General features: G+C 38.4%; 1 protein-coding gene across 9 annotated transcripts in view; it reads right to left on the minus strand.

Moving 5' to 3' along the window:
• TLK2 (tousled like kinase 2) overlaps positions 1 to 24,790 on the minus strand; it is a 106,351-nt gene that overhangs the window by 12,453 nt on the left and 69,108 nt on the right. For all 9 annotated transcript variants that reach the window (XM_082443131.1, XM_082443130.1, XM_082443129.1 and 6 more), the window contains 6 exons: positions 18,871 to 19,023; positions 15,536 to 15,602; positions 14,087 to 14,184; positions 12,441 to 12,522; positions 8,530 to 8,621; positions 3,097 to 3,186 (listed from right to left, as the gene is read on the minus strand). In XM_082443131.1, the coding sequence (XP_082299257.1) occupies positions 3,097 to 3,186; positions 8,530 to 8,621; positions 12,441 to 12,522; positions 14,087 to 14,184; positions 15,536 to 15,602; positions 18,871 to 19,023 (582 nt within the window). The remainder of the gene's footprint in view (positions 1 to 3,096; positions 3,187 to 8,529; positions 8,622 to 12,440; positions 12,523 to 14,086; positions 14,185 to 15,535; positions 15,603 to 18,870; positions 19,024 to 24,790) is intronic.

The raw sequence follows: 24,790 nt of genomic DNA on the forward strand, positions 1-24,790 counted from the left end.
CAGTATGAGTTTTTTTCTTTCACTTGTATCAGTATATCATACAGACCCCCATTTTTTTTTTAACATCTTTACTGGAGTATAATTGCTTTACAATGGTGTGTTAGTTTCTGCTTTATAACAAAGTGAATCAGCTATACATATACATATATCCCCATATCTCCTCCCTCTTGCATCTCCCTCCCACCCTCCCTATCCCACGCCTCTAGGTGGTCACAAAGCACTGAGCTGATCTCCCTGTGCTATGCGGCTGCTTCCCAATAGCTATCTATTTTACATTTGATAGTGTATATATGTCCATGCCACTCTCTCACTTCGTCCCAGCTTATTCTTCCCCCTCCCCGTGTCCTCAAGTCCATTCTCTACCTCTGCATCTTTATTCCTGCCCTGCCCCTAGGTTCTTCAGAACCATTTTTTTTTTTTTAGATTCCATATATATATGTTAGCATACGGTATTTATTTTTCTCTTTCTGACTTACTTCACTCTGTATGACAGTCTCTAGGTCCATCCACCTCACTACAAATAACTCACTTTTGTTTCTTTTTATGGCTGAGTAATATTCCATCATATATATATCATACAGACCCAAATTTAAAACTACATACCATTCGTGCCATTAAGGGTCATGTGTCTATCTTCCAAGGCAGTTATAAGCTAAAGAAAGGCTTCCTGAGAGATGACTACCTTTTAAAGTATTCTAAGCTGTGACAATCTGGGTAAATCACTCAGGGTCTAGCTGGGAAATAAAAACCAGTATTTAAAACAGAGGGGCTTTAATTCAGGGAACTAATCCCAGAAATGATGGAAAGGCTGAGAAGACAAAGTGGCCCGTGAGCATCCCAGAAACCATCTAGAGCAGGAAGGCATTAGCACCCTAAGGCCAGAGGGCCAAAGGGAGGAGGTGGTGCAACCAGAACCAGAGTCACCAAGGGAAACTGCAACCACAGCTGGGCGGAGGGGTCTCCACCCACCCCCACCTATCTCCCCACTGGCTGAACCCCACTGAATAACAACTGACAAAGGAGCCTGGTAAATACAACCTGCAAGGGCCAACTCACCTCAGATTAAACAGGCGCAGGACTAGCACTATGGGGCTCTGGGCAATTTGAGGCCCTCACAGAGCACAGCAACAAAATGTGGACACACACAGCCCTGAGGGATCCCCAGACTGAACAACAGCTTATGCTTCTTATGAAACATAGCATGTCCTAGCATGCTAGCACCCTATTTGAGAAAATATGCCTAAAATTTATAGATTCTCTGATCTGATATGCTGAAATCTGAGGCATAGACTCTCATGCTTAGTGAATTTATTCTGGACCCAATGCAAGCTGAAAATAAAATCTCACTTTTAATACCCAAACAACTCTCAGAAGACTTTCTAAAACAATGGTCTGACTTACTTTTGATAAAAATTCACCATACACACAACAGGAAGAACAAAGTAAACAACTTAACAATAGCACAGAATCAACTCAATTTCTCAGATTAGTTAAAAGTGTGTATACAATTAAAAACAGCAGATAATCCGAGTCATTATATTTATTTTTGAAACGATTTCTGTACTTACATTTGGGGGAGTGGTGTGTGTCCTTCCTAGTATTCAAGGAACTTACTGAAAGCAAAACAGTAAGCCACCCTGTGGAAACCTGCTCTCTAACTAGAGTGGGGTTTTCTGAACCCCACTCCATGCTACACGCATGACTGTGCTGGGTGCACCCGACTGGAAAGGGGAAATCCCTGAGTGGATGTTTCCAAAGGGAATTATGGTCTCCCTTTGGGGCCACTTCTAAATGTGGGCCGGCTCTCTGTGCAGCAACCTCTGAGACAGTTGCTGTCTGGAACAGGCTGAACAGCCTGAGAGGCGGAGGGAAACACTTGTGGGCCAGACCTAGGTATGTTCTCCTGATTTATTTCAGACTCCAACAGAGAAAATGTTTCCAAATGCTGAAATATTTCTAAACTCCTGGATAAACCGAGAGGTCTAGAGCTTACCTATACCAAGTAATGAAATACAACAATGCCTACGACTATTAAAGATCTCAGACAAGTCATTTAACTTCCCTGGTCCTCAAATCTCCACCTACAAAATGAGATTGCTGGACAGAAATCCCTATAAGCCTCTGAACCAACTTGTATTTTAGGATGCAGCATTGGGCTACGCCACATTCATTCTCATTCTGTGATAAAGTCACATTGCTGGCACTTCTTTAAAAGGCCCATCAGTGCTCATCAGAGTCTCCAGGATGGGGCAGAGACTCTCTTGACTGGTGCTTCTCGGTGGTATGCTGGCACCAATTTGTGCCAGTTTCTGAGAGCTGATAAATTTTCAGGACTTTTGTGAGCTGGCTTTTAAGCCACTGGTAGGATGAATGGATAAACAAAAAGTAGTGTATCCATACAATGGAATATATTCAGTCATAAAAAGGAATGAAGTACGGATACATGACACAAGAAGAACCTTGAAAAAACACCATGCTAAGTGAAAGAAGCCAGTCACAAAAGTTCACATACTATATGATCCATTCATATGAAAGTCCAGAATAGCAAATCTATAGGCACAAAAAGTAGATTAGCGGTTGCTTACAGCAGGGAGTGGGGGTGGAAGAATAGGGGGACCATAGCATAAGGTTCAGGGTTTCTTTTTGAGGTGGTGAAAATGTTCTAAAATTGACTATGGTGATGGCTGCAACGTACGTATCTGTGAATATACTAAAAACCACTGAACTGTATACTTTTAAATGGGTGAACTGTATGTATGTAAACATATATCGATAAAGCTGTTCTTTTTTTTTTTAAATTGGACATGTTCAGAGTATTTATACCACAGAAACTGGCAAACAGTACAAATCAGCCCTATGCCTCTCCCCACCAAGCTGGTTGTTAAACATTTACCAGCACACAACAGCATACATCTTGTGGCCAAGAGACGTCTTGCTGGCCCAAATCTGAATTCAAATATGATCATTTGCCCATAAGTATATTTGGTCCCCTCAGAGAGCATTTCCTGGACCCAGATTTAAACTCTATTCCATGAGTAGTCAACACACTGCAAGAAAATAATATTATCTGCTAAGCTAAAATGGCATAGCACTTACGAGTCAGTGTCCAGTGAAAAGTAATCATACAGTTTAACTATTCTGGGATGATCCAGTTCTTTGTGAATCCGGTACTCCCTACATGCATGCCTGTAAACAAAACGGAAAATTAACATTTTGTATTTTGGCCTGTCTCTTAGAACTCTTCCAGGATACTCCTAATTTATTCTTTCACTTCTCCATTGTTCCCGAACATTCATTCCATTCAGGTCGATCTAGTCCCCTGATCTTTCTTCATCCTATTTTCTCTACCAGTATCTACCAAGCTGTTGAGAAAATAGTAGGTGCTAACCTTTTATCCCTTTCGAGTTCATTCTACAGTAATCTCATCTCTTTTATATTTATACCCAAATATCAGAACTTTAAAAATTATAAAGACAGCATTTTTTTCTTTCCTCTAAAGCTGGTATTTTCTATCTATAAATGTTATATATCCTGGGGTTACATCAAGGGGATCAATTTTAGCATGTAAATTCACTGGGTAAAAGGATTACCTGTTAGATAAGGCAATTAGCAATGCTTTGTATTTGTTTGTTTTTAAATCCTACTCCTTACAAAAAAAAATTTTAAAGACTATCAGCTTTACTTTAAGAAAATGCTAATTTGATAAAAACTTTGAAATTATGGAAACCCTAGTTTTCTTATAACAAGAATATATATATATATATATATATATATATATATGTGTATGTATGTATGTATTAACATCTTTCTTCTTTAGTACTTTTCCAATTTAAAATTATTTAGTAAGACTGGGAACAAAAATGTACGATATAATCTGGCAAATTCATATACTGAATTTTAAAAGAATAACATTTAGTTCTTACTTACAAAGAGAGTAATAGGATATTATTATATTTTAAGTAATCTAGCACCATTTAGTTTGGGGCATTTTGTTATAAGACAAGAGTCAGAAAAGGGAAACTTTCCATAGTATGATAAAAAAAAAAAAGTGTGTTATTTTCTGAAATGTACTCTAGCATGTCAAAAATACACAGAAAGTACTCAACCAAAGAAAAGCTGAGGAACAACTAGGGGAAGAGGGAGGGGAAGGATAGGAATCTAAAAGTAATTAAATATTCTTCCCCAATGGAAATTTGTTTGATTAGGCTTATTTTTCAAGTGGCCATTTTTGGCAGTTTTTGCTTCTTCTGATGCTTAATTTCATCAGCATCTTTATGTCTTTCTGAAAAGAAAAAACTTTCCAGCACTGAGGCAGAGCAGTGTTAGAACGCAGGAGGCACTGGGATCAAGAAGCCTGGCTTTGAGTCTGAGCTCCATGATGCCCCCTCTCTGGCCTTGTGGGCCTGCACCACCATGGCAGCGGACTAGAAGTTTTAAAGGGAGCTCCCTAGATTTGGACGCCTCCAAAGAGAAGCTAAGCAAATGTAGCTTTGACCCAACCCCCCATCCCACCAAAGCAGCTCCACACTGTCCTTTTTCATATATCAAGATTCCACGGGTGGTACAGTGATTAAGAATCTGCCTGCCAATGCAGGGGACACAGGTTCAAGCCCTGGTCCAGAAGGATCCCACATGCCGTGGAACAACTAAGCCCGTGCACCCACAACTACTGAGCCTGCGCTCTAGAGCCTGCGTGCTGCAACTACCGAAGCCTGGGTGCCTAGAGCCCATGCTCTCTAACAAGAGAAGCCACCGCAGTGAGAAGCCCATGCACCACAACGAAGAGCAGCCCCTGCTTGCTGCAACTAGTGAAAGCCCACGCACAGCAACGAAGACCCAACGCAGCCTAAATAAATAAATAAACAAATAAATAAATAAATATAAATATAAATATATATATATATTCCATGGGACAGTCCAGTGCTTAAGACTCCATGCTTCCAATGCAGGGGGCACAGGTGTGATCCCTGGTTGGGAAACTAAGATCTCACATGCCACACAGTGCAGCCAAAAAAAAAAAAAAAAAAAGATTCCATGTAATATTTCATTTGGTAAAATAAGGGTGATGCTGTTTCTAAAAAAAAAAACAAAGTTAGAAACCTATGGTCTAAACAGATTACCGTTAAGTCATTTCTTACTCTCACACACTATAAATCTATAGTCCTCTGCCCTTTTAACTTCTTGATTTTGTGCATTTCAGAGTAGAGACCAATTTCTCCATTGGCAAAAATTATGAATCAAAGAAAATGGCAAAGTCCTCGCCAACTAAGAAAACTTTCTGTGTGTCACTGAAAGCACTCCCTCAACGTCACGTCAGGCTCTAAGGCCATTCCTTACGGTTCAGCAGGCAAGGCAGAGGCTCTGCCATGTCCTTTATATGTTCAACTTTCAACTAAGCATCCAAGGGATTAATGTACTATAAATACAGAAACTTAAATAGGAGGCTGGAAGAAACTTATCCACTAAAGTGTTAGTCTTTTACTCTAAGTGGATCTGTATTTAGACTTTCAATAATTTTATCCTAGAAAATTAGAAAAGAGTATCATACAAGAGTATACTAACTACTTTGGACTTCCCTGGTGGTGCAGTGGTTGAGAATCCGCCTGCCAACGCAGGGGACACGGGTTCGAGCCCTGGTCCGGGAAGATCCCACATGCCACGGAGCAACTAAGCCCGCGAGCCACAACTACTGAGCCCGCGAGCCACAACTACTGAGCCCACGTGCCACAACTACTGAAGCCTGCGCGCCTAGAGCCCACACTCCCCCACAAGAGGAGCCACTGCAATGAGAAGCCTGCACACTGCAACAAGGAGTAGCCCCTGCTCGCCGCAAGTAGAGAGAGCCCGCGCGTAGCAACGCAGCCAAAAAAAAAAAAAAAAAAAAAAGAGTATACTAACTACTTCAGATACAATTATTTCTGTGGATAGCTTTATATGAAGTTTTTCCTACCATAAAGTTCTTAATATGCTATTTTGGGGAGTTAAAGAAATCGAGTAATACCTATTAATGCTTTAATAATGCAAAAGTAAAACAATCAGTTTACTTTCTGTTTCTGGGGAGAGGAGAGGAAAGGGGGTATAGAACAGAACTCAGAAATAAACAATACAACAACCTTTTATTTTCTTTGAATTTTTCCTTCTTTTTTACCCAAATAAATGTTCTGATTCCAGATGGGGCTCGGAAGTCATCCCCACAAAGGGAAAAGCAATCAAAAGACCTTACTATGCAGGGTAACAGTAGCACTTTCATATTTTATAATGTTACCACAACACTGAAGTGTACTACTTTTCAGTTTAACACTGAATTTTTGAAGCACTCTCTAAAATCTGTTTGGTGCCTGATATAAGCCTCCTTAATTTAAGTTCAAGGGAGTTAATAACATTTTGCTAATTCACTATTTTTTGTAGCCTGAAAGTCATCAGTATGATTTCGTATCAATTAGCAAGCAAAATCTTTCAAAGAAAGGTGGAAGTGCTTTAAGAATTTCCCCTCAAGGATGAATAGAGGTCACAAAAACTTTGCACACCCCCTCCCCAGTGTGTCTGTCAACTGGGAAACGGCTCCTGCCCAGACGGCTCCACAGAAGGTGCTCAGGAGTCATGATTCCCGCCTTGGTGAGGAAACAAAGAATAGGAGGGTACCACTGCGAACCACAGCTGAACCGGTACAGAACTCAGAAAAACGAGACTGCCCCCTTCACTTGCTCTGTGACTCCATCTGGTAGACAAATGTGAAAAGAGAACCAATCTACATCCGTCAGGACTCAAAACAGCTTGCCAAATGTGTCAAGGAGGTACATGGTCCTGACTTCAATCCCTCACTGCTTCAAAAGGCTGCAGTGGGCACAACGCCACATGCAGCCACTACAGTATTCGACACCAGCGTTCTCTTTAAGATCAGCCTGAAAGCTGGATACTGAGACTAGGTAAAATCTGTATAAGTCTCTGCACAGGAACTATTTCCTCAAGGTTGACCAAGGTTGTCCCCTTGTAGAGTCAGCTGGTTTGGAGTGGGCCGTGCACACAAGCTGCAGAACAGCCTCTGAGGATAGCTGAAGGGTATTTTGAAAGAGATGCAGGAACTGTTCCTATACCCTTAGGTACTCTGAGTCTCAGTATAATGAGGACATTTCTCACCATTTTTCTAACTGGTCAGAATAACATGTGGTTTCCTTCTCTCAAGTGCTCCCTGGCATTCGCTGCCGCGTGCTATTCGTCCCTGCATGTCAAATGCCTGGAATGTACTTATGATAATGTAACTGCTCCTCAGAAGCATCTGGACTGCAGCTGCCTCTCACATAAGGGACGCGTGAGGGGTGCCATGCACAGAGCACACATCATCCTTTTTCCTACCTCTGCTAAGCCCTATTTCTCTTAATGCCACAGGAACCTTCTCTCCCCCAGTGCTGAGCACCACTGCCAATCTACATGGAACAGCAAGAGTTCCCGGGTCCCTGATGAACAGTAGGTATAGAGCAGGAGTTGCCTTGCTCCATGCCTGAAGAATGGGTTGATGATGTAGAAATGTTTTATTTTTCCATTGAGACTTAGAAGCTAACTAAAAGTTGGCTAAAGTCCACTGCTTTTTTCCCTCCAAAGTACTATTTATAGGAAAAAAAACAAACTGTTTTTATAGAAAGGAGGTAGACTGCCTTATATCAAAAGGGGCTGTTTCCTCCTTTCAGGGGTAGGACATGTCTAATGTAGTACTTGTACCTACAACAAGGAAACAATATTAAACCCAGTGGGGATCCTAACAGCAAATTAAGTCTGCATGGCCTCCAAAGCAAGTGAGCTATGAACTCCAATGTTCCGAAGCTCAGGGGAGAGACAGGCAAGGCCTGACATCAGTGGAACAAAGACATTCACACCCACTCATGTAATAACTATTCATTCTAAAGAGTCACCCTCTCACCCCGTACCCCAAGCACAGATGAGGGCCACCATGAGTGGCATTCTGAAGAGGGGAAAGCACAGCAAGCTGGACGCTGAAGACCAAGAACTTTGAGACGGGCAAACTATGACGGGGAAGGTGAGCTCAGCACTGAGGGACTGAACAAGTCAAACAAGTACCACCGAGGCACACCAGGTGCCCCGCATTGTCTCCTTTACGACGAGGTGACTGAAGCAGCAGACAAACCCCACCCGAAGCTCCCCAGGGTCCCTAGACCACTGAAGAGCACTCTCACATCTGGTTTCTACAGACAAGCAACAATAATTTCTGAGGCTTTACTTGTTTATTATAGCTAATTTTAGATGCGCAATGGAAGGGGATGGTTAAACCCACTGGCTTTGGATTAAGGGAAGTCTAGATTTAAATACCAGCTCAGCCATTTCTTAACTGTTACTCAAATTCTTTAAGTATCAGTTTCCTTAGCAGTAAGATGGAAAATTTATTCACTCTCCTAGGACAGTTAGGAGGATTAAATGAAACAACAACAGCAATGCATGTAAAGCTCTTAACACAGTGCTCAAACTACAGCTATTATTACTAAATTTTGAAAAATGAGACACTCTAATATCACTTACTTGTGGTAATTCTCCTTTTTCTCATCTCTCCAGTTTTTATTTAACTGGTGAATTTTCACAGCTACATATCTTTGTTCTGTTAGATCAAATGCCTATAAAGAAAAGGAATAAATTATATTCTGGATAATGCTAATAAGAATTACAGGCAACTGACTTGAAGCTTCTGTTTAACAGACCAACATACTCAAAGTCCAAAATGCATTATTAAATAACAACAGCAGTGGACAACACAACACACACTTGTTTCAGAGTTGCAATCATCTTTCTTGAAACCTGTGATCAGATAATTTAGAAGTCTCCAGACGCGCTGGCACCAAGGGGTTTAGAAAATAAAACCAAGCGTACACCACAAACAGAAATACAGCCCATGCCTTAACGGTCACTTCTAAACAATTCTCTTTCTGGACATCATCTACCCTATTTGGGACCTTTCTTCCCTACGCTGGCTCTCTTCCCTCAGCTGACAATGGGACCTGACATTCTTCAACAGTAAGTCCTGCCACTTTTTTTTTTTTTTTTTAAGATTTTTTAATAGGCTTTATTTTTAGAGCAGTTTTAGATTCAGAGGTCCTGCCACTTTTGAAATGCTAGGGACATAGACTATCTGCCTCCTTGAGAAAGAATCCCCCAGGATACACCTCTTTGTTAAATTTGCTTAATCCCACCCCTACATACTGAATAAATAAAAAGCAATTTTGGATCGCAACAATGTCTGAAGTTAGTCACACCAAATCGCTTCTCCAGCACTGTCCAAAGAAAGGGACATGCTTTCCCCAAAGACCACCACTGCTGGCAAGTTCCACATCAGCTAGGTAGTGCTATATTATGGGGTGAAAAAAGGTAACAGATTTTTGAAGATGCCTGGTGTAAATCACAATTTGAAAAAGTAAGTAGCATTTTACAGTAGATTTCCCCAATACAAAAGAATTTACTGAGGAACTCTTTTAGAATGAATAGTTCTTCCTAGGTTTTAAAGTTCAGATTAAAAACTTACTACTCCAGTTTCAACACTATTACCACCTATCTGCCAGTTTCCACAAATGTTTGAACAGATGAAGGCAACAGGCACAGGATATACAGTCCATGAATAGCGGTGATTACCGTTCTACAGCTCTTTTAAGATGTAAGCTACCTCTAAGAAAGCACAGGATACAAGAAAGGCCTGATTATAAAAGAAACTTCTAATTTATACCAAATTTAAACCAGTATTTTTTTTCCCAAGTAGCCCATTTTCATTTTATTATTTTTTTGGCAATCAGTAAAAATTTACTAATTATATTACATAAACCAGTATTTTTTAAATATAAAAACCATTCAATTCAAACAGAATATCTTATTTCACACAAATGGAAACTTTTGAACTCTATTTTTCTTACAGAGTCTGAATGAAGTCCACCTGTATGCATGTATCCATCATGGCTATAAGAGAGAATCATTTCAAGCTATTAAAAGCCAGATTAAATACCACCTAATCTGTAAGAGCACAAATGAACTACAAGTGTCATTTTCTCCAATTACCAAACCCTATTTCTGAATCCAAGACACTGTGATCCACCACTAATCTAAGAAGGGCTTTTGGAGAGTGGAGAACAGCAAAAGAATAACTACATTAATGAACACATCGTTGTAAGAAGGATTTAGATTTCAGAAGTGTTAAAATGTTTGAAGAATACATTAGGAAAAAATATGAAGAAATCACTAACAAGTAACTGGGAAGCCCCAAGAACCAATTTTTTGATGATTTTAAAAAAGGAATAGTCCCACTTCTGGGAATATAGCCAAAAGAACTGAAAGCAGGGTCTCAAAGAGATATTTGCACATGCATGTTCAAAGCAGCACTATTCACAACAGACCAGAGGAGGAAGCAACCCAAATGTCCACTGACAGATGAATGGATAAAGAAAATGAAGTATATACATACACTTGAGGGTTATTCAGCCTTAAAAAGAAGAAAATCTTGTCACATGCTTCAACATGGATGAACTTTGAGAACATTATGCTAAGTGAAATAAACCAGTCACAAAAAGACAGACACTGTGTGATTCCACTCATATGAGTTAACTAAAAGTAATCAAATTAATAAAAACAGAAAGCAGAATTGTGGTTACTGGCGGCTGGGGAGAGAAGGAAAAGGAGAGCTGTTGATTAGTGGGTAGAACTTCAGTTCTGCAAGATGAAAAAGTTCTGGAGATCTGTTTCACAACAACATGAATATACCTAACACTACTGAACTGTACACTTAAAAAAAGTTAAATTGGTAAATTTTATGCTATGTGTTTTTTATCACAATCAAAAAAGTTACCAAAAATAAAAAATAAACTAAGTATATGACTCAAGAATGAAAACAAAGAAAGCAGAAAGAAAGAAGGAAGGTTTGAAAACAGAAGTTAATGAAATAGACAACAAATCAAATAGTAGATCCAATCAACAAAAATAAAAAGTTAATCTCCAGAGGAAAAAAGAAACATTGACTAATCTCTGGCCTATCAGTCAAGAGATACAAAAATAAACATTTCACTAGAGAAGAGAAATAACTAAGGTATGCATGATATTTTTAAATCAAGATGAAATAGGATGATTTTTCAGAAAAAATGAATTACCAAAACCGACTTAAGGAGGGGGAAAAAAATCTGAATAGCTCGATATTTGTAGAAGGAACTGAAAAGGTTGTCAAATAGTTTTCCTCTAAAATGACACCTACCCAGGTGATTTTATGACTTAGCTCTAACAAACTTTCAAGTAGCCAACATGTAATGCAAAGCATTCCAGAACATGGGAAAAGAGAAATTTCACAACTCATTCTAGGATAACTATGACATCAAAGCTAGACAATGCTGATTGCACATAAAAGACAACTATAAGCCAGTCCCACTTATGATCACAGATTAAAAATATGAGCAAAATATCAGAAAATCAAACCCAGCAGTACACTAGAAATATTATTATAGTTCTGGAAATGGAAAGTGATGATGTTTCACAACATTGTGAATGTACTTAATGCCACTGAATCGTACACTTAAAAATGGTTAAAATGGCAAATTTTGTGTATACATCATCACAAGAAAAAATTAACATTAAAAAAAAGAGAAAACAGTAGAACTAGTTTTTATCTGAAATAAAAACTAATTATTTTACTCAAAAGATTTCCTATATAAAAATTCATATGGGCATAATATAAATCATTAACAGTGAAGGCTACACCTTAGAAAAGAGAGAATTACCAGGGACATGCAGTAAAGACCACTTAATAAACCAATTCAGCATTTAAAAGCCAGGTGCCAGAAACATCTAGAGAAATTTAAGGAGGCTGTGGCTGGTGAACATGTTATATATCTACAACTATATTTAAAACAGGCTGAATTCCTCATTTAGGGAAAATCAACTGGAGGCTTAGTATTAGTAGCCTGTTCTTTGCTGGCCCAACTGAAGTACTCTAAGCCAGGACAATCCTTCAGAACACCAGTGCTACTAAACACCCTGACTTAGAAGATGAGAACATTTTAAAAGCAAAAAACAGGTTTTCAAAGAATTAACTTTTTAACACATCCATTTTGTAAAAGTAAAACAAAAACTTATAAGAATAAAAGTAACACTCATCTCTAACAAATACAGATGAGGCAGAAAGATTCCATTATCCAGAAATGAGTGTTGTTTTCCCTTCCTGTTTTTTTTTTTTTTTAAATCTGTAATTATTTACTTTTCAAACTTGAAAACAGGGTAAAATATTGAATCCTGCTTTAGTCAACAAGTTTACTGGAAGTAGTTCTCCCAAAGATACAGGTTCTTAAAAGTTTTGGAATTTCAACCAATAGATATCAACCCAGAGTTATATCACTATTCTAAATGATCTCCAAGTTTGTAATAACCAATAATTTAACCTTCAGTCCCTGTACGCAGTTCCTCATACTTACCTTGTAAACTTCACTGAAACCTCCTCTACCCAAAAGATGTAACAACAAATATCTGTCATTTAGCGTTGGATGATCTTTAAATCTGTGGAAACAGCGGATATATAACAACATCCTGAGGTCAAGGACTACACAATTTTCCATGTTTGCAAAATTTCCAGAATATCTAACATGTTATACACATGATTACAGATGCTGCCAACAGTTTGGCAATCATCACAATATAGCTAATTCTGAGCCTAAAGTAAGTTCTATAGTTCAAAGAGACAGCATAATTACAATGAACAGCATTAGCTGTGGAGTCATGAGACACAGGTGCCAGTCTCAGCACAGCCACAATTAGACTAGTGACCTTTGTTGACTTCCCTCCCTTTCTGCCCTGCTGTAAAGGTGGCGGGGGGGGCGGCGGGGAAGGAGATACACTAGATCAGGGATTTTCAAACTGTGCTACTCGGGTCCTCCAAACCACTCAAGAACCACTCGTTCCCACCATTCCACAACTACATACAATAAAATTCCAAGATAGTTTACACGGCCTTAAAAACAGATTTCATTATAAAGTGAGTCACATGATCTATGTGCATTCATTTTCTCTCTTTAAGTCTTCATGATATAACTGTTTTCCCCATATAGAATTCCACTTCTAACAATAAGACAAAGAAATGAGAGATTCTGGCAAAAATAACTTTTAGAGTATTTCTACCTGTTCCTCATCAGCCCCACTAATATTCCTGAAATTACTTTATTTTGATTTTGAGACAGTGGCATGCCTGTGGAGAGAGGTGATATTACTGCATGGGAGTTAGCTGTGGAGTCAGATCCACATTTCAACTCTTTGTTTGGTCACACTACTCCCTGGACAAATTAACTTCATTTGTCTAAGCCAGTTTCCAGATCCATGTATTGAAGATGACCTACCTCACTAGGCTATTGTGACAATTAAGTGATAGAACACAGGGACACTTAGCACTCTGCCTGACACAGAGAGTGTGCAGTAATGGTAGCTGCTGTTGCTTGCCACTTTACAGAAAGCAAAGTCCATGGCTCACTCTGGTCAAACAAAAATACACAAGCTGCAGCCATGCCAAAACCCCCATGTTTCAGAGTCAGAAAAATGTGGGAAAAGAAAGGATTATGGTTAGAAGCCATTTCCCACTTGTAATCTACTTTTCAGTTTCAGTTCCTTAAATGACTTACAAAGATGGGCATTTATCTATAATTAATGTGCTGAACTTAAAGAGAGTCTTTCTTAAAAATCTCAACACTTAAATGGCCCATAAAGGTCATTCAGAAACCAAGTGTCATCTCAACCCAGTAATCTTTCCACAACACCACACTGTCATCCCATGCTTCCCTTTAGTAAGGCTCTGAGGGTAAATCTGAATACAGTGTATTGTTTTAGTGACCTCTACTTGTGTAAATAATATATGTATAGATGTATACTTAATATATAAACCTAATATATTTATACATATTTAAACTAACGCAAATCAAAATTTTATTCAGGAAACTGTATTACACCTACAACAGAGCTAAATACACAGTGGAATGGTTTACCAAATTTACATTAAGCAAAAATATCATTCTAGACCATTCATGTCAGAAAGTGCTCAGCAATCTCCAACCCAACATACTCCCAAGTTGCTTACTGTGAATTATCTTCATTATGTATCCTTTTTAGTTCCCTGATATGTAGATTTCTAACCCTTTCTAGCCTTTCCAGCTCTGCCTGGATCTCTGCTTCCTCCTAAAGTGAAAAAGAAAGAAACAGCTCGGAACACAGGAAACTTTACCGTTTCAGAATCTCATTTCAAAAACAAAAGCAGACATTTCTCTTATGAAAAGCTAAGATGTTTTGCATTGAAAAAGATATTTTTAAGAACTAGAATTTTAATCATAAAAACGAGCCCACAGCAAAACAGTAAATAAAATTCAAATCATAGAAGTACAGCAGGAAAAGTGAAAGTCTTCTGTCCACCTCCATGCCCACTCCCCAGATATAATCACTGTTGAGTTTCTTGTGTAAGTTTCCAGAAATATTTTGTGTGTATACATATAGGCATGCAATCTTTTTTAAAAAACAAAAATCACGTTCTCTATCTGGTTCTGTTCTGTAAGGAGGGATTATACTTGGTGCCTTAAGTTCCACTGATTTAACAGGATCTGAGAAAGGGGAGGAGGAGACAACAAACATACACCAATAGCAATTTATTAGACACTTATTGGTCATCTTCAGAATAAGCAGCATCCACCAAAAAAGCCACCAAAAAAGTACAGGCTGCTGAATTTAAGAGATGAGTGACCTACATCTAAGATACCTCCATGAACACTGTCAATAACAAATTCTATGTAGCTGCCTTTGTGTTTCAATATGGTTGGTGCAAGACCTTCTCTTCTTAGCCAGTTTACAAGAGATAAGAGCTGCTATGTGATTTAAAACATCAAAATAGGGGCTTCCCTGGTGGCGCAGTGGTTGAGAATCTGCCTGCCAATGCAGGGGACGCGGGTTCGAGCCCTGGTCTGGGAAGATCCCACATGTCGCGGAGCAACTGGGCCCGTGAGCCACAACTACTGAGCCTGAGCGTCTGGAGCCTCTGCTCCGCAACAAGAGAGGCCGCGATAGTGAGAGGCCCACGCACCGCGATGAAGAGTGGCCCCCACTCGCCGCAACTGGAGAAAGCCCTCGCACAGAAACGAAGACCCAACACAGCCAAAAATAAAAATAATAAATAAATAATAAATAAAAAAATTTAAAAAAAAACATCAAAATAATTTAAATATCAATTTTAGAACCATCTGCTCTTATTTTATATTTAATTTTTACTAAAAACATAATCACTTGTGGAGCCGAATGAGGCATACAGAACTAAGTACTGGTACATCATTGATGGAAAAGGCACTCTCACCGGGTGGCTGGAGTTGACTTGCAAGTTGAAAGATATGAACTCCACCATTAGAATACAGGTGTGACAGAGCAACTACTGAAGATTTCCACAGGTATGTAAAGCTATTAATTTGCCCAAATGACCAAAGAGCTTCAACACCAAATGTAAACTAAAAATTGCATTTCTCCAGACAGATTTTCTCATTACACTTACCTTTTTAAGATGACCTAATCTGAGTTTGAAGATTTCTTCTTGTTCATGGTATTCTGCTAATGTTAACCTGGAAAATAATGATAAAAATTTCAGGAAATTGTTTGAAATCATAGTGTGCCTATTTAAAGAGAAATGCCAACGCATGCTATACCGTATGTTAAGTCTCTTAGTTAAAATGACCAAAAGATAGATTATCTTGCAGCCCTTTGACAAGAGAAAACTTCTGTGATTTATCAGATGTGATGTGAAGGACTTCAAAGCCAGAAGTCTAATTTATTTAAAAAATGAGAAAAATAAATGAGCTAAATTTTCACATTACTTATGAAATGAGTTTTGTCCCATACCATACTCAGATGAAAATCCATTAAGAGAGGTAGCCAAATTATATGTCTAAAAGTTTTTATAAAGGGCATGTTAATAAGCCAACGTATTTGATTATTTTTGATAACTCTTGGACTTTGATACAAGGAGAAGAACCTAGAGGACAGAGTCCAGGATCTGGAGTCTGAGGACTAGGGTTCAAAGCACAACTCGGGCCATGTGAACTTGGGCAAGAAACTTTAACCTCCATTTCCTAAAAATGCAGCAAGTAATGATACCTATCTAAAAAAGCTGTTGTGGCTATTAAAATGAGAATATGAAAGGAATCTATAATTTGTAAAATGCTATTTCACACAGTTCTCAAAGGGCTTACTTGATGGGTAATCACTCATTTCATGTTCCACCTACCCTGATCGCATCCTCATATCTCAAGAATGAGCATGTAAGAAGTGATATCTTACTCCTCCATCTTCACCCTCTTCACATTCTAGAAGCACACACATATACTTCAAAGTTTTAGGTGTCACTGTTTAGATATATTCTAAATAGCAGGAGAAAGAAGAAACAGCTATCCTATCAACCAGGAAGGGCTACAAAATAGTGTCTCTGAGGTCTGACTAAAAGAAGATAAAAAGAGCAAAAAAAAATACACCCATTAGGGCTGTTACACCTATCATTGCACAGCTGCAGAAAAACTTACATCTATTACTCCATATCACACCAGTAAAAAAGGGAGGAATGGAAAATCAGAGCTTAGAATTCTCTCTGCCTGAAATAGGTTCAATACCAGGAAAGGACAATGTAACCCACTCCAAGACCCCAGAGGACCGTTTTCGGCTTCTGGCCAAAGGAATGAGCCAAGTCACAGATACTCTAATTATTAAAGACTAGACCAAAGGCCTTCCAGCTTGGATTTTACACAGGACTCCAGATGGCAACTGCTTACTGACACACTACTGGCCTAGACTGAATTCTAATTATTATTCTATGGCAAAAAAACAACCTATGCCTACTTTATTACTCCTAAGTCAATGGTTTTATGCACTAGCATGAAATAATTTTCAAGTAACACTGGAAGGAGAGTCCCTACACAATAAATATAGGAGTCATGAAAGAAGACAGTAATCAGATTAAAGTGTACAACATTTGCCTGAAGAATTCTTCAAATCTGGGCTCCTACTTGGACTTTTTGAAAGGAAATATTTTTTACTTAGAATCTAGTTTTAAAATATTTGTGAAGTGAAGATGTTTTCCAAACTTATTCACTGTGTATACCTTTATCACAACACTTAAAGTAATTATTAGTTTATTCATCTGTTCATTTCCCCTAAATAAACTGTTAGCTCCTAAGACTGGGCTGTATCCTTCAGCTCTGTACCCGAGTGTCCAGAACAGGGCTGAATATATAATAAGCATTTAACACAGACTTACTAAATGAATGTCAAGGAAAAGGCTCCCCAACACATCAGGTATGTATGGGGTGAGGACTGGTGTTAAGCCATCTTTCTCACTGGAATGAAGAAAGATACATTTCTGGGATGTCATGAACTTTTAACAATGGTGTAATATAAGTATTATTATACTTGAGGTGGATTATGGGTTAATATGTTTTTGTGAACTAATATGAAAACATTAATGGCAAAAGACATATTAGTCAATAAATTACATAATATCATTATCTCTTATTTGTAGCTATCTTTAAATCCCACAATGACAGCTTTACAAAATTTCTTTTTCCCTTGAAAAACCAATGTAGCCACTATGGAAATACTGATTACAATACCAACGACTGTTTCTATGAAAAAACATATTTTAAATTTCAAACATTCAAATATCCAATTCAGAAAATGACTTCATGGCTACCATCAATTCTGTAGAGATTTTCTACATCATTATTTGTAGATCTTTTTTTCCTTTTTAATTGGAAAGCCTCTTGAAGACAGAGGTGATGGTTTAAATGTCTTTAGGGTATGCATAAGAAATATTTTAAACAGGTAAGTAATATATAGGTTTTATTTCCCGTACCAATTCTAACTGTTTAGCAGTCCTGCCTAGTTGGCAAACTACAACCTGTGGGCCATTCAGCTCACAGTCTATTTCTAGAAATAAAGTTTTACTGGAACACAGCCACATCCATTCACTTATGTACTGTCTATGGCTGCTTTCAAGCTGTAACAGTAGAGTTGAGTAGCTGCAACAGAGACCCTCTAGTGCGCAAAGCCTAAAGTGTTTATTATCTGGCCCATTAGAGAAAAAGCTTGCAAACTCCTGTCCTAGAGGAAGATTCTCTTAGTGGTCAAGAATTCAAAAATCAATTAGGAAAATCTGACATGGGGCTGGAGTGAAAAAGGAAGGCATTTGTAGTCTGAATATTCTACTCCTCATATTCATGATAGCTATGGAATAATTGTTGACTGGCAGTGAAATAGATGGCTACACTGCAATTGAAGATACTGGTGTTTTCCTTAGGTTGCCAGAACAGGTAAAAGTACTGGGAATGTCAAGATTTGGTTTACTGGGAAAATGTCCTTTTCCTAAAATAATACCTATTTTTTCTTAGGTTACACCTAAATTTGTGAGTGTTAACTAGTGTTCTTTAGACTACTAAATAGCATTCTTCAGTTGTGCATTCTTCAGTCTGAAATAGAGTCAGGTAATCCCCATAAGATGAAGCCAACATACCATAACCTGGAACCACATGTAAGCAATTATATCATTTGAATACCTAATGACTTCACATTTGTTATAAGAGTGGCCAAAGATCATGACATCAAGTTAAATGACATTTTTTTCTCCCTCTCATTTGAAACTCCTTATATAAGATCATGACTAAGAAAATGAGTTAATTTTAGATGGCTTTTATATGAGTTGAGCAAATCCATTAATGTAACTAAAAAGAAAATTTAAGCTCTAGAAATCTCCACAATCTATCACTTTTTCCAGTGCCACTCAATAGGAGGTTTGTATCTCAGGGGAGAATATGGTATCTCAGTTCACATTAATAAAGAACATACGTTTCATTCTCAGCTCCGTTGGTTTTGCTTTTCCGCTGTTTCTGCTCATTGGTTGCTGGAGGGGCCTGTCCCATGGCAGGAGGTTTCCGCTTTGCTAACATTTTTCGTTGTCTTTCTATCTCTTCCCTCTGTGAATTTATCCTTTCCTGTTGCCTAGAAATACAAAAGATGTTGCACAGAGGAAGAAGGTCAAAATTTTTTGAACATGGCTGTGGAATAAACATAAATATATTTGTTACCTGCATATTCGATAGACTCCAGAAAAAATAAACCCCTTTAAGTAGAGATTTGACTTTAACTTCAGGTTGGAAAAGCCAAATATTTGGTGATAGAACTATTTTTCGGAATGAATCTGTACTTTTAAGACACTAATTATGGTAATTCTCAGAGTAGGAAAGTGGGCAGGAAGAAACAATATCAAATTTCTATTGTGACCTTACTTTCTAACTCAAAAGGAAAAATTTTCTGATTGCTTTTTAACAGTTAAGAAAACAACTCCTGGGCCGCGATAATGAGAGGCCCCCACTTGCCACAACTAGAGAAAGCCCTCGCACAGAAACGAAGACCCAACACAGCCATAAATAAACAAACAAACAAACAAACAAACAAACCCAAAGTTTAAAAAAAAAGAAAACAACTCCTGGTAATGAACCCATTAAAGTAGAGAACTATATTTACATAAGAAAGAAAGTACAAAAGGTTCCAAGTGCCTTTTTATTTTTTTTATTGGATTATAGTTTCCTCAAATTCTATCTAGAAAGATACCAAATTTGAAGGATGCTAAACAAAGTAAAAAAGATTTTCCTTCTAGACCTATCATTTATTCAGTCTAAGTGAGGCATTACCACAGCCAAGTCATTCCCAGTCACTAATACGGTGAAACCTAAACTAAGTTTTTTAAGAACAAGGATGTACACTTAGAGAAAGCAAAATGAACCCTTTCAACTAGTAAAAACTCCTTAGGAAATAGTATGCAAAATGAATTAATAAAAAACATATATAAAGACTCTTAAGATATTTAACACCATTTCCGTTAGAGTATTTCCTAATAAGATGTCTAATTTTTTAATAATAACTAGTTTACAAACTAGGAGTCAATAAAAATACAAATATAAGTAATCCACTTTCTCTCACGTATCCTGCTACCTGAAAGACACTAAGGTTTATAGACTTGGCATATAAAAGTATACCAAGACTTAACAGACTAAAGTCTTTAAATCACCCATCATAGTTGACCTGACAGTCAAATGCTAGCTTCCTTCACCTTCTCTTTCTACCATGCTTTTATCCATCTCCTTTTCTCAATCCAACTTCACAGTCGCAAAATGATACAATGTAATTTTTTAAACCTATATTCTAAAATGAACTCTACTCGACCCTCTTCCCTGAACACTATAGCTGTCGGTCTTTAGACCTTTTCCAGATTCAGTATATCTTTCTTGGAAGAACGGCAACCAGAAAAACAAGACTATATACCCCAGAGCAGATGCCCATAGTACAATTTACCCTGCCACATCTAAAATGGCAACACCATAAGCAAGGTTAACCTGATCAGACAGAGTACCGCAAATAAATATCCATTCACTTGATATTACGATTCTCTTGGCTTCAAGATGAGCTGGGTTATTGATTAGATGTCAATTTAACAGCAGAGCAGAAATTTTAATTCAAGTGTTGTCTGCTTCTGTAAGAAAATCTTTTAACTATTAGAGATATGCTTTTCCCTCCAAAATATATGTATATGAATAATTCATGGCTTGAAAGAATTCTGGATTAAGACACAGAATCCTTAGGTAAAATCACAATCTTCCTTCTCACTTAATGAATGTCCTTGAGGAAAACATTTATCTTCTCTGAATATGAGTTTCCCAATCAAAAAAATTGGTAAAATATCTTTAAGCTCATTTCTACCCTTTCAGGGGCCTCACTGAGTTCAAGACACTCTGAACTCTCTGAAGATAACCATACAATATATAGTTTAACTATAAACCACAGTGTACTAGTGGAGTGCCACAACATTTTGTCTCTGAAGACTAACTGCTTTGGAAGATTGAGATTTTAGCAATTACCCTTATTAAATATAAAATAAAACTAATTTCCTAATGTTTTCAGGGAAAATCCACACATTTTTAAAAATTAATTAATTTATTTATTTATTTATTTATTTATTTTTGGCTGTGTTGGGTCTTCGTTTCTGTGCGAGGGCTTTCTCCAGTTGCGGCAAGCAGGGGCCCCTCTTCATCGCGGTGCGTGGGCCTCTCACTGTCGTGGCCTCTCTTGTTGCGGAGCACAAGCTCCAGACGCGCAGGCTCAGTAGTTGTGGCTCACGGGCCCAACTGCTCCGCAGCATGTGGGATCTTCCCAGACCAGGGCTCGAACCCATGTCCCCTGCATTGGCAGGCAGACTCTCAACCACTGCGCCACCAGGGAAGCCCCACACATTTTTTTTTTTAATTAATTAATTAATTTATTTATGGCTGCATTGGGTCTTCATTGCTGCACACAGGCTTTCTCTAGTTGCGGGGAGCAGGGGCTACCCTTTGTTGCGGTGCACAGGCTTCTCACTGCGGTGGCTTCTCTTGTTGTGGAGCACGGGCTCTAGGCACGCAGGCTTCAGTACTTGTGGCACGCGGGCTTCAGCAGTTGAGGTGTGGGCTCTACGGCGCACGGGCTTCAGTAGTTGTGGCGCGTGGGCTCTAGAGTGCGAGCTCAGTAGTTATGGCGCATGGGCTTAGTTGCTCTGCAGCATGTGGGATCTTCCTGGACCAGGGATAGAACCTGTGTCCCCTGCATTGGCAGGTGGATTCTTAACCACTGTGCCACGAGGGGAGTCCCAGTTCCACTATCTTCTTTTTTTTTTTTTAAATATTATATGAATCCCAATTGTAAGCCACATTTGTAATTTATTAATTTATTTATTTTTGGTTGTGTTGGGTCTTCGTTTCTGTGCGAGGGCTTTCTCCAGTTGCAGCAAGCGGGGGCCACTCTTCATCGCGGTGCGCGGGCCTCTCACCATCGCGGCCTCTCTTGCTGCGGAGCACAGGCTCCAGATGCGCAGGCTCAGCAGTTGTGGCTCACAGGCCTAGCTGCTCCACGGCATCTGGGATCCTCCCAGACCAGGGCTCGAACCCGTGTCCCCTGCACTAGCAGGCAGATTCCCAACCACCGCGCCACCAGGGAAGCACCTCCACTATCTTTTACAAAAGTATTGATGACCTGATAAATTTATCTCATTCAAATCTAAATAACTCTATTTAAAAGCCATTATTTGTAAACGATAAGAAGACCATCAGCTTTAGGTACCATTATCAGCTGAACTGTGTCACCCAAAAAGATATGTTGAAGTCCTAACCTCAGATTATGACCTTTGGAAACAGGGTCATTGAAGATTTAATTAGTTAAAATAAGGTTATACTGGAGTAGGGTGGGCCCTTAATCCAATATGACCGGTATCCTCATAAGAAAAGTAGAGAAGACACAGAGACACATAGGGGAACAACATGTGAAGATGGAGGCAACTGAAGCTATGCTGCCACAAGCCACGGAACACCAAAGAAGGAGCCTCCCTAGAGGCCTCAGAGGGAGCATGGTCCTGCCAACATCTTGATTTCAAGGTTTCTGGCCTCCTCAACTGTGAGAAAATAAATTTATGTTGTTTTAGACCACCCAGTTTATGATATTTAGTGACAGTAGCCCTAGGAAACGATTAAAGGCAACTTCAATAGCAAAACTGTATCATAACTAGTAGGAGAGGTATTAAAAAACAAATGCACATATTTTCAGACATTATTTTAACCAAAATAATTTTAGTGGTGATCTACAGATAGCGTCTAAATATCCAAGATAAGAATTTTTAAAGATTCCCAGGATTTCATATGTTCTGTGTGTACTAGAGACTGTAAAATGGTATATACTACCCAAGGAAAATCTGGCATTTATAAAATCAACAAAAAGAGTTATCTCTCCAAATATCATATGATATCACTTATATGTGGAATCTAAAAAAAATGATACAAATGAACTTATTTACAAAACAGAAATAGACTCACAGACACAGGATGCAAACTTAGGTTACCAGAGGGGAAGGACAGGGGGATAAATTTGGAATTTGAGATGAACAGATACACATTACTATACATAAAATAGATAAACAAGGACCTACAGTATAGCGGAGGGAGCTATATTCAATATCTTGCAATAACCTATAATGGAAAAGAATCTGAAAAAGAATACATAAATATATGTATAACTGAATCACTTTGCTACACACCTAAAATATTGTAAATCAACTATACTTCAATAAAAAAATTAAAATTAAAACAAACGAATTGTCTCTCTATGGATCCTGTGACCAAGAATCAGCTGGTTCAGGAGAAATCACTTTAAAATGGGATTCTATGATTCCTTACACACCAGAATAAATATGTGGACTAGCGTAACAATGCTATAAAGTTTCATTTACTCCCTCTGATAATCCACATCTTAAACAACCACGATTTTGTATACAGGTCAAATTCCATTACTTTAATGTGCTTTACTTTAATATAAAGAAAATCTTAATAAAAAGTTTTTATTGCCTTGCCATTGATTATTTGAGACTTTAAGACTTGTTTAAATAAAAAATTGTGTCCTGAATAACAATAGTATTTAATATAACTACTTTCTCAGAACTATAAAATAAGCTACTTTTTCAATAGATTCAAACATATTTTTAGGAAAAATTACTAGCGTAGTCAAAAAACATTACAAATCTGTTATGATCTTCCTATTACACAGTAAATCTTCTGTTTCAGGATCTTAATAAAGCTCATTCAAAACAGAGCCAAGGAACAAAGTGAGAACAAAAGAACTGTGTTGAGGCTCCTACTGAGACTATATTTGATTATCTGATTAAATTTTTAATGTCTTGAGGTTTGCCTCTTCCTATAAAACCTAGTACTCCTGCCTTGTGTTCAGGTACCTTGCCCACCAAATTATGTGTCATGGAGTTTCTTATACACAGAAAATTATCATTTGTGAGGATATCAGCTACAGCCTTTTACAACTAAAGAACTTCAATTCTGCATTAAAATTAAGAAAGGGAATTAATTTATTAAAGCACAACTTTAAAAAATAAAATACTTATAATTAGTAAGTATCAGCCAGGGGACTTCCCTGGTGGCCCAGTGGTTAGGACATGGCCCTTTCACTGCTGGGGTCCGGGTTCAATCCCCGGTCCGAGAACTAAGATCCTGCAAGCCGTGTGGCGTGCCAAAATAAAAACAAACAAAAAAAAGTTATCAGCCAGAAATAGCTTCCCAAGAGAAGAGATGGATAGTCTGCAATTTATGTGACTTAAAACCATGAAAAAATGCTATCTACTTAGGAGAAGCAAACCTGGTTAGGAATCTCATTTAGATAGTCCCAGTTTCTCTGGTCCGATGGCCCTACAGCAAAGTCATTGTTTTGTCCTCTAACTACATAAGATTTCCAGAACCTTCTGGGCATCAGGCTGCGTATAGAGTAAAAAGATAAAACACCTGCTACTATCAGCAAAAATTGTAATCACTTCTTAAAAGTAATTACATTTTACATCTCTATACAAATCCACTAACCTTTTGAGTTTAAGTCTTTAGACATTTTAAAAACTGCCATCTGGGCTTCCCTGGTGGCACAGTGGTTGAGAATCTGCCTGCCAATGCAGGGGACATGGGTTCGAGCCCTGGTCTGGGAAGATCCCACATGCCGCGGAGCAACTAGGCCCGTGAACCACAATTACTGAGCCTGTGCGTCTGGAGCCTGTGCTCCGCAACAAGAGAGGCCGCGATAGTGAGAGGTCCGCACACCGCGATGAAGAGTCGCCCCCACTTGCCGCAACTAGAGAAAGCCCTCGCACAGAAACGAAGACCCAACACAGCCATAAATAAATAAATAATTTAAA

Source organism: Balaenoptera physalus (genome assembly GCF_965194825.1).
Source record: "Balaenoptera physalus genome assembly, chromosome: 20".
Taxonomy (NCBI): domain Eukaryota; kingdom Metazoa; phylum Chordata; class Mammalia; order Artiodactyla; family Balaenopteridae; genus Balaenoptera; species Balaenoptera physalus.